We start from the raw sequence: 15,201 nt of genomic DNA, 5'->3' as shown, positions 1-15,201 counted from the left end.
TGTTCTTAACGTGTCAATTATAAAAAAGAAAAATAAAATTTTCATCCCTCAATATTTATAGTTTTATCAATTTGATCCTTATTATTTAAAATTACACAAAATTTATTTACGAAATTCAAAAATTCATTTTTTTTCCATATTTTCAATAAAACAAATTTTTTTTATATTTCCAAAAGTTATGGAAAATAAAAACTTTTTTAAAATTCAAAAATGAAAATTGAAAAATAAATTAAATAATTCATTTAAGAAAATTCAAAAAATTAAAGATATAAAAAGCTCCAAAATTAGAAAAGAAATGTTATTTTCTCATTGAATTGTAATAATATCTCTTCGAAATTTGAGCTATTTTGTTTAGTTCGTACAAATAATATTTATGCTTAATAATTATATTTAACATTTATTTCTTAAAATAAAATATTTTATATTTAATTTTAACCCTTAAATATTTTTTATTTTACATCGATAATAATATATCATTTTATTATTATTTAACATAAAAAAAAAGAAAAGAAAATAGTGACAAGAATGGCAAATGAGAAATTATGCTCGATTAGCTACACATCCTCAATTTTTTTTTTCTTTTTTTCTTTTTTGTTCATGAAGGATATGCTTTGAATATTTGATTTTCATCTTAATTTAATTTCTATAAACTAAATATAATTTAGAGTTACAGTTGATCATCAAAAGCAAGATGTTAAACATAAGGAAAAAGAGGGGAAAATGGAAGAGCTGAAGTCCTTGAATCCTTGATGGAGGGACTGGGAGAGAGATTAATTAATGAACTCTAGAATTGCATAATAAGCAACTAACACTGGTAGGGAAACAATGGTGCCAAAGATCACTCTGCAAAACAGAGAAAAAGGGATTGTGTAAAATATACCATAAGATAGTTGGAAAGTAGGAAGAAATGAGATCTTACGCAGTACTAAGAACTTCAGCGTGTATTCCATATTCCTTGGCGAAGATGAAGGAGGTAATCGATTGTGGCAATGCTGCCTGCATTTTTAACATTGTTTATATATGAGCAAAAAGAAAAACCCAAGCTGAAACATGTCATTTGGGTGAGTAATGTGGCAATACTGAAATCATGAGTCATCAAGTGCGAGAACTACGAAATCTCCATTAAGTCTATAAATTAATTAAATTAGTAGTGCATGAATGATTAGCACATCGAGAATAAAAGGCAAAAGCAACCTGAATGATGGCGACACGTAAGACATCACCATGCAAACCCACAGCAATGGCGCCGATAGCCATTGCCGCTGGTCCCGCTATGAACCTCAAGACCATCCCAAATATTGTCAAACTGGTGCCGCATGCTATTATTTTCTCTTGTAGAGCCATGAATGTTCCTGCGTTCCATTCAACCAAACTCATTACATTATTAACCATAGCAATGCGCCTGTATCTAGTATTTACATCTGTCCTAGGATTGATTACATTATTTCTCCATTTTTGAAGGTTTTTTTTTTATATATATTTAAGAGAAATTTAAAAACAAATTTGATGAAAATGATGGGTTTTTCTTTTAAAGAAGAATGAGTCCTTTGTAAAAAGGATGGATATCTTTTAAGAGAGAACAATAATATTCCTTTTAAGGATTAAATTTGGAGGATTTGTATATGTGGGGGCATAAAATAATATTTTACATGGTCAGGTGTAGTTTGGGATATAAAATTCTGTCCACAGTTTTTACTTAAATAAAATTTATATTATTCTCTTTTTTTTTTTAATTTATATAATCTCACCCATGCTAAACATGGCAGTGCCAGTTCCAGCCTTGGACATAATCAATATTGATCCCTCCATAACGCTTGGCATCTCAAAATGCCACCTACAAAATTAGCATAATTTAGCAATGAATCAAAATGAAAACAACAATATCCCAAAGATTAAGGAAAAGGAAATAAATGAGTCAAGTAACCTGTTTGCAACAAAAGCCCAAGCAAGGCCGATAACACAAGCATAGGAGTTAGGGTTGCTAGCCAGTTTCATCCCCACAACTTTCAAGAGATACCAGAAAGAAGGCCTGCTGCTTACCCCACCATCACCATTTGTGTTCCCTTCCACATCTTTCTCCTGTTCTCCGCCATCTTTTGTAGCTGCTGCTGATGCAATGGAGACTCCCGACCTCCGAAACTCCAACACGAACAGCAAAAACGTCAGCCAGATGATGGCTTGAATAACAGATGACTGGACAACAAGATCCACCCCTGTTTCCCCATACATGGCTCTCATCAAAGGCACCCCTACAACCAAAGCATTAGTTAAAGTCGACAAAGAGAAGCTCGTGATGGACCAGCAATAGCTTCCTTTGCTACTACACTTGGCCCATAGGGCTAGAACCCCCACGATAACAAGCTTGGATATGGTGTCAGCTCCGATAAACCGATAATTCATTTCGAAAGGGTCGATATGACTAGTGAATTCGACCGCGAAAAGCGGGAGGGTGAAGTAGCAGACGAGGCGGTTTATAGCATCGCACTGCTCCGGGGTGAATATCCCCCACCACTTCACTGAACCGTACCCTAACATCAGTGCAACATAAAGAGGCACCATAGCTACAACCACCTTGTAAACGTCTTCCCACCCTATCATTTTTATTTGGCTTCTAAGTTGTACTAAAAACAAGGGTCTCCTAGTGCAATTGACAGAATGATATATGTTTGACAAAGTATCGTATGGGGTGTTTATTTATATGGATTTCATGCATGTAAAGACAAAGAACATATATATTATTTTAGTAGAAAATAACAATAAATATTGTAGAGTTCATTGGTGGTGTATTTGAATGATTCTATACCGTGGATTCTTTAAGTTGTATGTGACTTGATGTTTTAATTTCCTTTGGCATGTGACTGAGTGCATTAAAGTGTAATGTTGCTGTCTACAAATGGGTTTATTGTGCCATGATCAGCATTTTTTCTTTGCAGAATAAGGAATGAGGTCCAGCGATTATTCCACCCACTATTGCCGAGAGAGTTTCTGATCTTGTGTAATTATTTATTTATTCGAATAATATTTGATGCAATTTTATGCATTATCAGTCAAAAATAACTCTTCAAATTAGAATATTGAATTTAAAGATTTTATTTAGGATTTAACATTTTATTTATAAATAATTATTATTTAATTATATTTAAATAAATTTATCAATATTTATTTATAAATTTTTTATCATTTTTTATTTTAAATAATGATAATGTATCATATTATTATCCAAAGATAATATATAAAACTCATGTGGAAACCTGCATCAAATATTCTCATGTATTTATTTATTCTCATCATCAATATTATATGCCAAAGTGGGCCATCCAGTGATAGGGGGCAAATTCAATATAATGACTATTAAGTGACTTATGAAAGTTGAAACATTAAAGGCCAAATAAAAGGCATCCATCATTGCTTAGAAAAATGAATAAATAAATAATTAGTTTAGGAGTTCCAAAGTAGAAGCAAAATTTGGGTTGAACTTTAGCATGAAAGCCAAACCTTGTGCTAATTTTAAGCATCCTAATTGCTTTACAACGTTTGAGATAGTCGACTGTAAAACAACAGCATGACTCTTTTGTATCACTGGTTTTGAAAGGTGCTAGCTTTTTACATAGTGGGGGAGGGGTTTGACTCACTTATTGTTGGCCTACTGGATTTGTAAAATATTGTGTACTTGGGGTCATTAAATCTCATATAGTTTTATTCTTATGAGAGACAAGCTTAAGATGATATGAGTATTTATATCTTAAGACTAATTCTAATATACAATTGAGGTAGGATTGGTAGCATTGCTCTTGAACAGTGACACATTGCATGAGAATTTCAAGAACTCGATGGCTGGTAAGAGAGCATCATGGGAAATCCTTATAATTAAGAAGGATAAGAATATAGAATAAGTTCCATTTTTTGTTGATTATATCATATATGCTGCCCAATAATATCAGATCCTGTGTTAACCACATATATCCATCACTGCACTATCTAGCTTGCCATTCTGTGCACTAAAATCCACTTATTATATTCTTCTTCATAGTTGTTGATGGAACTGCGAAAAGAAACTGCAGAAAATTCATGGGAAGGAATGGTTTCAATGGTGCAAGTTAGTTGATGGGTTTATTTCTTTCATTAAGAATCCAACCTTTGTAGTAAATGAATATGCCTCATTTGGTTACGAAAAGCTTAATTATTATATAAATTTAAAAATGGATTATCATAATATTAAAAAAAAGAACTTACAATGAGAAGGATGCACAATACTCTAGTAAAAAATATTGTAATACCCTCGACCCGGCCTAGGAGTTTTGGCTAAGTCGAAAGCGCTACATTCGATCACCAAGGTGATCCTGTAAAGCCTTTCTTTTACTTGCGATGATTTGTTTGAAAAAAAATGATCTTTTGTTTTTAGGAAAACATTCATTTGATTTAAACCGGCTTTACTTAATAATTCAATTATAATATTATTAATGTAAATATTTTAAAAAATACGGTAAGGTTTTTAAGAAAGGACTTAACAAAACATTTTAAGAATTTTATAAACAAGCGGAAAACATTATTTAATGGAGTTCTAGATGGAAAAGCAAAACATGTAAATATTAAAGTATTATTTAAGTGCCATACCTTAGAATGAATAAGCTAAATAACTTCACCCTAGATATAAAAGTGAGAAATAATTAATAACTACAATATCGGAAACGATTAAAGAAAACTTTAATAAAAATTTAAAATAATAATAACGAAAAACAAGCTCCTAATCTAAAGTTTCTTCGATGCCTTTCTGAGTTTTAGTTCTCTGTGCTACCTGATAGGGAAAGAAAATAGAAAGGGAAAATGAACTTACAACGATTAAATGTGAGACTAAATTCTAAATCATTACATATAATTGACAACTATAACGCATATAAAAGTCAGTAGAAATTAAAGCATTCCTCATGAAACATACAATAAATCAATGAATAACAATTATATATGATGCAACATATGTTTTAAGTTTCCACCTGTCCATCCTATCCGCCCTCGAGCGTTGCTCGACACTCCAAAAACCCACTACAATAATTGGCCATCCTGGTTTGATTTCCAGTGACGATGGTCGCTCACTTGTTGCCTGTGATGGTGACTTTACTAGAATAACTTACCATCTCAGTTTTTCTACTGATTTCTATTAAAGAGAGAATTTCGATTTCCCACTAAAAGTAAATGGAATATTTCTATTAAAGCAGTTCGTGGTACGAGAATAGCAGTAAAGGTCGTTTGGTTGGAAGCTAGGAACCATAAGTATCTGTCTAGCTGAAAACACATGTGCTATTGCGGTAAAGGGTTTATTGCTATAAATATCACAAACCGACTTAGTTTTCAAATTTTTAATTTTCCTCTATGCAAGAAAACCATTTTCGAATTAGATTTTTCCCAACACACACATATGCTACTGTTGGCCTCCCTATCACAATTTCTCCTCACCATTTTGACTTAATGGAAAATAAAAAGAAACACTAAAAAAAAGAAGTAACAAAACTTACTAAGAAACTCACATAGATGCTTATCACAAACTGCAAGAAGGACAACTTAATCAAAGGGGAATCTTTTTGAAAATTTATCAACTCCGATAAAAAGAAGTATTGCTTGAAGTTCAGGGATTTATATGCACTTCAATGTACAAGAAGCTTCTCGAAGAAGACAAGCACAATTATTAACCGTCAATGAGAATGCTACTTTTGGATATTTCAAACGTTCAAATGACAAGTAATAATTCCGACAATGCATTATAATGCAAAACCATTAATGTGCATACATGTATAGGCGTGCCCTGAAGCAACATACACTGCACATATATCCCACGCGCAGGCCTTGTCGTTTCAAATTTTAATTGTTTCATATTAACTACTACATGAAACCTCAGAGCATTGAACACTTAGCAACATCCTGAGGGAGGCAACTATATAGCTCCCCCTTGATTAGGGGCAACTGGTATGCCCTAACTGCTTGGACTAGGCAATGACCTCGCAAACAATACCATCACACCTTTGTAGACACCCTACAACATACCCTTTGAAAGTAACCCTTAGAAGACACCTCCAAGCTTGCTGATAGGAGGGCCCCACTTATTAAATGGCAGGTCACACTGTAACCACCACATCCCATTTGAGAGGACCGAAGGCACGTCATAATCCCACCCTACCTAGACATATAATAACAAACACTTGGCCACTTGCCTATGACCTCCCTATGTAGGTCTAACATGTAGCACCTCGAGACTTGAGCTAAGGGTATATAAGGCTCGAACATCCAACAAATTCTCCTTCTCTTTCTTTGTCTCATTTCTCGACTCTCCTCCTTATTCCTTACTACAACCACCTTGAGTGGCGGCTCTCTACCATCTACCAAACGAGGTGAACTACCTATCCATCACCTTCGCCCTTGCTCGATCAGCATATCAATATACTTTTACCACTATATTTCTATAATATAAAACACTAATAACGCTAAAAAGGAGTGAAGCTAAAGTTAAAAACTTCGAAATTTAAACCCAAATCCTAATTCTCAAAACCAATTTAATTAATTATAATTCTTTATTCTTAACATTAAATTCAAATAGTTAAGGATTGAATGAAAATATTTTCTTAGGGGACAAGCCAGGCATTACTGAAGTGAGTATTTGTTCTGCTAGCAACTTGGTTGTATAAGGCTGAGCCTTCTCTTTTCTTACCCCCAAAAAAGTAAAAAATGGTTGGAGCATAAATGACAAACAAAAAGCTTGGTCTTAGCCTTCATTGTACATGTTTTCTTATACTCATTTCGAATAACATAACCATATTGAATGGTTACCACATATTTTGGTTTGTTGAATTCAAATGTGCTTGGGAATTATAGCCTAAAGGTGATAGAAAATATATAATTAATATTTTCCCATTTAGGGGGGCAATTTTTTTTGTATTAGAATTTATTCACTACTCCATTCTTGTCCATCAATTATTCTTGTCTGCATGAGTAGGACAAAAGAAATTGTTGGAGAAACAAGAATAACCAAGTTTACGTATTTGGGTGGTAATTTTGTACTGACGGTCATGGAATTATAGAGATTTTCCCTATATTTTACGGGAGTGAATAATATCTGCCAAAAATATATACCTTCAAAAGTTATTTTTTCGAAGGAATATCTCGAAATTTATGTTCTTCATTAATACAAAAAGAACTTGACACCCGTCAATGTTCTTCATTAACCCTAATATGTACATTCAATGGAGCATAACACTTGCGGTGTTGAGTTCCTTTTTTTTATTTGAATTTTTCTCATTTACCATAAATCTAATGCTAATAAATGCATTAACTGAATGTTGACATCCTTGGCTGTCAAACTTTTTTTTGTTTTACCATGCTTATAAATACTCCCTCCCCTCATTAGCTTTTTGGTTCATACAAGCCAGAGTCGTCTCCCATTGTTGTCAAGCTCCTAAGCCAAAATCTCTTATATCCGTTGTATTATCTTAAATTCCAACTTTTAAACCCTAGTATGGCTCTTTTGTGGAAAGAGAATTATATTGCTCTAGCTGTTACCGATATGGTATTTTTTATTTAATTTTTTATTTAAACTAGCACTTTTGTTGTTAATATTTAATTTCAATATTAAATTTTTAAGGTAAATTATATTATTAGTCATTCACCTATACGCATTATTTTTGTCACTAAATTAAAAAAAAAAGTTATAATTTAATCACTAAGGTTTTCAAGAATTTTTTTGTCACTAATTATTAACTAATGGAATAATGACGTCACACTTTTTTTATTGATACAATAATAAATTTAGTCTTAACTTTTATTTTCTTTTTTAAGTTTGATCTTGATTCTATAAAAAATTATATAAAAGAATTCTTTTAAAAATAGAAATTAATTTATAAAAATTATAAAACTATGCAAAATTATAAATATATATACATAATTCAATGACTAACATTCATGGTAGGATTTTAGAATGTTCCGTGAGTACCTTTTTTTTTTTAAACAATCTCATTATTAGTTTTGATTATATCTATTCTTTTTCTGACATGATGCCTAGAACTATCCATAGCCTCCCTCTCCAATCTATAAATAGGACAATAATGCACTTCAGCATACTCAAACCCACATCCTCCTACATTGATGATAATGGTCATATTCATTGAGTTAAGACTTAATCAACCATGAAAGCTGATTTCTTAAAAACGAAAATAAGCTGAAGCTTTTTTTTTTTAGCAAAGAAATGGGGTAACTCACAGGTGAAATTATAAGTTGAAACAAAAAAGTCTTTTGAAGGAAAAAACTTACCGAGATTGGATGTTAACTTTATGGTAAAATTGTTGTTAATGAGATTTATCCGCACGAGATACTGATTCGAAGCCAAAACTTCAGGGATTTCTCCGGTGAAATAGTTGTGATTGAGATCAAAGACGGCTTTGTAGTGATTTTCTTTGGTAATTCTCTGGTGAGATTGTTCTGTTAAACATTGAGTCGAAGCAAAGTTGTCAACTCAGCCAAACTCTCACCGATTAACTAGTCTTGATAAAGCTCAACTTCCATCATATTATTTAACATTGATAAGCTTTTTGGATTTTACCGCCAAGAAAATTAAATGATAAATCGAGGTTCTTTAATGAAATGAGATTCGCAATCGAAATTGAAATTTTGCCCACAAGATTTGAGTTGGTCAACCATAAAACCTTGAGCTTTGACAAGTGTTCCATCTCATTCAACAACAGAGTCACTTTAAAAGGATTGTAACCAAGTTTAAAGTGAGTTTACTTGGTAAGATAACCTAGAAACAAAGTAATCTTTCCGTCGAGTAAGTTCCCATCAAGTCAAACAGCTTTAAGAGATTGCATTCTTCCGAAGCTTAGTGGATATCACTAGTGAAATTATGTTAGATGATGAACTTCTAAATTCTCTAATAAGAAATCTAGTAACTTACTAGTGAATAAGTTATTCCAGAGGTAAATCTTATGGATAAAATCCAGTTTGAAAATATTTTTTTTCATAATAAAAAAAAATAAAAATTTGAAAACTGAATTGATTTGTGATATTTATAATTATAATTTTTTTTTCGAAATCGCAACTATCTTTTGGGCTAAATGGATCCTTATCGTTACTGGCTTTCAGTCGAACGGTCTTCTCCATTATTATTGTATCACGAACTGCTTTAAATGTGGACTCGAATACTTTCGAATCAAACATAGAACTAGAAATTATTTCTTTTACTTTTAGTGGGAAAGTAAAACTTTTTCTCAAATAGAAACTGAAAAAACTATTATTCCCGAAAAATAAAATTTATATGTAGAAATAAATTCTCACCATTTCTGGGTAGAAGACCAATATCTCAAAGTTATTTATAATTTATTGTGTATTTAACCCTATCAGTGTTTTCTATTTATACGGGAAAGAAGTAAAACCTTAGTTGAATTAGTAGAAGCACTTGATGTCTATTTAATAGAAAAACAATCCTCTAATTGAACTAGGAGAGAAGGCTGATAGGGTGTGTCTCCCCTCATATGTATTATGATGGAGATTCAAGTCTCTCTTGTATTTGGTTTTATACGTGCTTATTAAACTTTTAACCTGACACTTTATAATTCAATTCAACCCAATACATGTTTTTTTTATTTCTCAAAATAAAATAAATATTATAAATGAATTTTAATTAATTAATTTTTCCTTTAATAATTTTCTCAACCCGAATCTGATTCCGTTAAAATCATGACAATTTACATAAAAGAATCTATAAGAAAATATATTTAATTTTTTACTTTACCATAAAAGTATCTATAAGAAAATATATTTAATTTTTTTCTACATTCAATGGATTCAAAATGATCAATTAATTTAATTTTATTTTTGAAATTCAATTAATTAATTAATTAAAAAATCATAAATTAATTCTCATTTCATTTCCATACTTAGTGAGAAAACCACATTCACTTTTAAATGTTACATATTTCTCTAAATTTATCATTTCTATCCATTTCTGTAACCTCCCAAACCTGACTTATACGTTGGCCCGAATTTGGGAGATTACATCAACCACCAAGATGGCTTAGTATGTTTGGAATTTTTAAAACAGTCAATATTAAAATATTTTTATCTTTAGAAGAGACTTGGTCTATTTTTAGAAAAATCCATGAGCTATCAAAAATCAAATTAGCTTAACTTTCCTATGTGACGGTGATTACCTTTTCAGAAAACTTGGTTAATTTCTCATTTGTTTGTCACTCAAAATTTTAATTATATTTTTAGCAGTGGAAAAAAGTGATATCTTAGTTTTAATAAAAACTAAAGTTCATGTGTAATTAAATAACATCCCAAATTCAATAACCTAAAACCAAATAAGATGTCATGCATGCTATATAAGAAGAAATCAAATCCTAAATCCCATGTCACAGTTCAAAATTAAAATAATGCACTCTCTAAATAAGAATATCAAATGAGAAATTTAAGATATTTTATAAAAACAAACAATTTCGTTGAGTCCCTTTGGATGTCGTGCCCATGTCCTAACCTAGTGGGTTATCTGTAAGGATGAAAAAAAAAGGGGGGAATGAGCTTTGAAGCTAAATTAATGTAAACAATTGATAAAACATACTAGATAACAAGTCATAGAAGAAGCACTATCAATTATCAATTCAGAGTTCGTAGTTTATGTATGCATGTGTTTATATATTGCAATGCAATTTCAATATATAAAAAAAAGGTCATACCCAACTCTACTACACACAACAATAGGAGTTCTCCCTGAACTCTAACAACCTTATACACCAGGTTATGGTTTAACCACCAATAGTTTGCAGATGAGAGCTGCCATTGGTTGTGGATACACAACAAAAAAAATACAAATAAAAAATCTACCACTGGCTGTAGATACACAACATTTTTGGAGGTAATAACTTTCAATGGGTTGTAGATGCACAACATCTTTTCAGTTAATAGGATAAAAACTGCCATTGGTTGTAGGTGTACAGCAAGTTTGTAGATAGATTGTCGATGTTTGTGGTTTGCATAATAAATATTTGCAGATAAACTGTCAATCTTCCTTCGTACATATTGTCCCACCCGATGCAATGTAATATGGCATGCTTATAACATATCAATATGGTAGCAATTGATATGCTCATAACAGTTCCATACAGTAGCAAATAATATGCTTATAACGGTTAATATGACGACAATTAATATACTGATAACAAATCAATACCCTAGCAAAAGACATGCTTATCATGTTTTCGGATTATCGATTGCAAATTTTCAAGTCATTTCATAACATTTAGGGACACCAATTGCATAGCATAAGAATCATGATTCAATTGCAAAGATAACAAAACATGCCAAACCTACATATGACTCATTGACACTGTACATACTATTTCGTGTTTTCATGTCAATTTTCCTATTCTAACATATCATACACAGATCATAGAAACCATGCTTAGTTATATTAAAACATACATTAACACACTTTAATAATCATGCATATTCAAGCTTAAATCTAATCAATCAATCAATCACAAACTCAATTCTTCTAACCCTAATTTTGGGATGTGACAATTTATGTTCATTTAATTCAAAAAACAATTCATTTATGGTTTCAACGAGCTAATGGAGAGATAGATTGGACATATGTGATTAGGGCTCCAATGATTTATACTTAAGTTCTAATTTTTCACCTATTAATTATAAACTCATTTTGTCACGAAGTCATTTTACTATAGTATCGTGACTGACTTCTCCCCAATTACATACCATTACGAAAGCTACTCGATCAGTGCCCGTCTAGTGATCTTGTCATAAGTGTGTTTCCCTCATAGGATAATTTTAATTTCTTTGGGATTAGTCCGTTCTCCCAATATGATCCTATTGTATCTCATGGAAACCATTACATCTTCCTTCATAAAAAGTTAATTACTATCATATAGTAATTAAGTCATTCATCACAAAAACAAACGACCCATGACCTTGTTTAGTTTTCATCTATCATGTAATGCCAATAAGAGGATATCATTTACCCATGTCTTGGGCTATGAATTCCACTATTGTGAATGTCGCTACATACTACAAAATTCGTATACCTAACGCACCAGCTTTCAATTCTTTATCTATTGAAACTCAGACTTTTACTTACATCAAAGTATACGAGTCACATATACATCGTCCATCATTCGCTCATGATTAAGGTATGTTACACTATGAATTTCATAAGTGAATAAATCCACAAACGGATTTAGGATCTATTTTTCTTGGGTTCTGTCAGATGTACTATTGTCCAATCAGTCACATTTATGTCTCTATCTTCTAGGAGTCATCCGCTCTGATGCCAAGACAAAACATCTCCCTAATTGGACTTAATAGATGACATATTAGTCTTTCAATCAGTTTGCTACTTTCCAATTAGACTAAATACATGTTTAGGTTCGTCTACTTATATAAGTTTTTTTTTCGTATTACGATCCAACCATGTAATACAACATAGTATTAGTTAAACATTAGACAACTAGTGAACTAATATTTGTTTTTATTTTGCTTTACATGCAAAAACCACGTAAGGACAATATACAAAGGGTATATACTACATTTAAGGCAAAAACGAATATACTACACTTAAGGCACTAGATTCAACAAAACCTCTTAAAGTCAAAAACATGGAAAGATAGCCTAAGAAGATAGTCAATCATTGAGGAAATTATTGATGAGAGAGAGAGAAAGAGTTCGAAGGGTCTGAATCTAAAAAAACTTAAAGGAAACCATCTAATATTCCAAACCCAAAAAGATAATGAAAATAATAATACGGATTCGAGTTTTGCAACTAATGTTGGTGTAATTACATAGGCCTTGGTCGGGTATCAAAATAACCCAATCATGGTGTTGTCAATTCAGATTGTTAAGCTCAAAATCTTTTACTTGAATTAGGAATTCTGAGTTATCATTAGGTTTTAATGAAAGATGGATTGTGAGCATAATTCGATGTGTTTCAACGATTTTTTTCGTTTAATGGCGTATTGACAGACTTTTTTAGGCCACAATATGGTTAATGGCAAAGGGACCCCTTATTACTTGATCTTTTTCTACTATTTTTGAAAGGTCTATCAACATTGCTTGCTAAGGCAAAGAACAAGGGGTTTATTAAAGGAATTAGAGCTAACTAAAATGGTTTGAGGTAATCCATCTCCTTTTTGCAGATGATAACCTTTTGTTTGTTAGAAATAAGGCATTTAAGGTTAGAATACTGAAAGATTTGTTTGCCTTTTGTGAAAGCTCTTTTAGACAATAGGTAAACTTTGATAAATTGTTAATGTATTTTAGCTCGTATACACGAAATAAACATAGAGTTGCAATCTGTAAGATTTTGAAAGTGAAGGTTGTTGACAAGACAAAAATTTATTTAGAGTTATCATTTGTTATTGGTAGAAATAATTTAATGCTTTTAGAAAGGTGGTTGATAGGCTTCATAGAAGATATAAAGTTGATCCAAATGTTTGTTATCTTAGGGGGTAAAGAGGTATTTATCAAATAAATCCTTCAAACATTGTTTATGTATGCCATGGTGTGTTTCTTTTACGCAATACTATTATTGATATTGCTATAAGTACCATGCGCAGATTTTGGTAGGCATGAAAGATCGAGGTTGGATTATGCTTACTTGGGAGAATCTGAGGATGCCTAAAGTTATGTTACCTTGATTTTAAAGATAGTTCGCTTTTTAACATTGATTTGCTTAGTGGGAAAGTTTGGAGGTTAATTCGTAATACTAACACTCTTTCATTCTATGTGTTTTATGTCACATTCTTAAGCTTTCTTTTGTATGGTAAAGTTTGTTAGCTTTCTCTAAAAGTTTGCTATTAGGCTACTATTGGTAGGTAAGGGATGGTATAAATGTGGAAATATGGGAGGATTAGTGGGGTAAGAATGGTTTGAATAGGGAACACTTAAGTTTTAATTGGAAATTGTCAAGAGATGCAAAGGAAATGACATTATTGCAAATGAATGAGGGAGGATGGAATGAGCCTCTTTTGTGCAATTTGTTTAATGATAAAGAGGTTAATGACCTTCTTAGTTCTTATTGTGCCACCTAGGTTGAGGAATGTATACAGATTGCACAATGTTTTTTGAGATAGATTCAGAAGCTTAGAATATTACCAATAATCAAGTTGTTTGCGTGACAACTTGGACATGAATTGGTTCCAACGACAACTTGAATAGATTCAACATCAATTTTTAATGAATTTCGGTGTAGAAGACATGGTGCACAATTAGAGATACATGCTCTTTGAGATTGTCAGGTATCTCGTAACACTCTTGTTTTAGGTGGCATTAATGGCAGTTGAACTTTGATGCAGATAGTTGTGTATATTGGTTAGAGTTTGCAATAAGTTCCTAGAAAAAGATTCTTTTAGGAGCTTGATAGTCTACCTTTGGAACTTTAGGAATGTGCACAATAATGAAATTATTCTAGGAATAAAAACTCCACCACATATTGCCTTAGATTATGTCAAAGGCCTTTAGATTGTGTTCAAGAGTCATAATATGTTGAATTGACCTATCTTCCCTAAATAGCCATAGTAGGTACTTTGGTAGGCTCCCATGAGCTTTATGATTAAAATTAACACCAACGAGGCCTTTGATGGATTGGGACAACACCCAAGTTTAAAGATGATTGTGCGAGATATGGACAGCCTGATAAGGGTTGGCTTTGCTTGGCATACAATAGTCATGCATATTGCCACATGGGAGAAGGCTTAAGCCACTATTATAACCCTCGAATTTTTGTGAGATGAAGGCTACCAAGACATAATTACAAAACGTGATTCATACTTAGTCATTTCTAAATTTAAGAGCAACTTTAATGATTTAACTTTATTGGGATATTTTTTGAATGAAGCCTGAACACTTGTTTTATGTTTTTCTTCATTTTTTAAGTATGTAGTGTATATAGGCAATAGATTAGCAGACACTCTAAGACGTTTAAGCTTAATTAGAACTAATGATTTTTGGTTTGGGATGGACTATCTTACTGTGCTCCATGATATTGTTTTTTATGATGCTTTTATGCTTTTGTTGATTAATGACAGGGCATTTTATTAAAAAAAAGTATGTAACAATTACAGGTAAAATATGTCACAGTTTTATAGATTGAGTTTTAACTCAGTTCGCATCATTGTTGTTATGTAAAAACCATGAAAACGTGAGTTCAAGTGC

General features: G+C 31.8%; 1 protein-coding gene across 1 annotated transcript; it reads right to left on the bottom strand.

Moving 5' to 3' along the window:
- Window positions 1–770: 770 nt before the first annotated feature.
- On the bottom strand, window positions 771–2,598 carry LOC107959419 (putative auxin efflux carrier component 8). The gene is made up of 5 exons (NM_001327692.1): window positions 1,925–2,598; window positions 1,749–1,834; window positions 1,195–1,352; window positions 920–996; window positions 771–843 (listed from the first exon to the last, which is right to left on the bottom strand). Exons 1-5 carry the CDS (start codon window positions 2,596–2,598, stop codon window positions 771–773), a joined length of 1,068 nt encoding a protein of 355 aa, NP_001314621.1.
- Between the last annotated feature and the right edge of the window lie 12,603 nt (window positions 2,599–15,201).

The sequence above is a fragment of the Gossypium hirsutum genome, chromosome A05 (genome assembly GCF_007990345.1).
Source record: "Gossypium hirsutum isolate 1008001.06 chromosome A05, Gossypium_hirsutum_v2.1, whole genome shotgun sequence".
NCBI lineage: Eukaryota > Viridiplantae > Streptophyta > Magnoliopsida > Malvales > Malvaceae > Gossypium > Gossypium hirsutum.
The sequence above is the reverse complement of the archived record's forward strand: the minus strand, read 5'-3'. Positions and strand labels throughout refer to the sequence as shown.

Excerpts from the sequence above, each read along its gene's own strand:
- LOC107959419 (NM_001327692.1), bottom strand. The coding sequence starts at position 2,598 with ATGATAGGGTGGGAAGACGTTTACAAGGTGGTTGTAGCTATGGTGCCT. Across the intron at positions 1,835-1,924 it reads TGGGCTTTTGTTGCAAACAG|GTGGCATTTTGAGATGCCAA; the intron begins GTTACTTGACTC and ends CTAATTTTGTAG. Across the intron at positions 844-919 it reads GCTGAAGTTCTTAGTACTGC|AGTGATCTTTGGCACCATTG; the intron begins GTAAGATCTCAT and ends TCTGTTTTGCAG.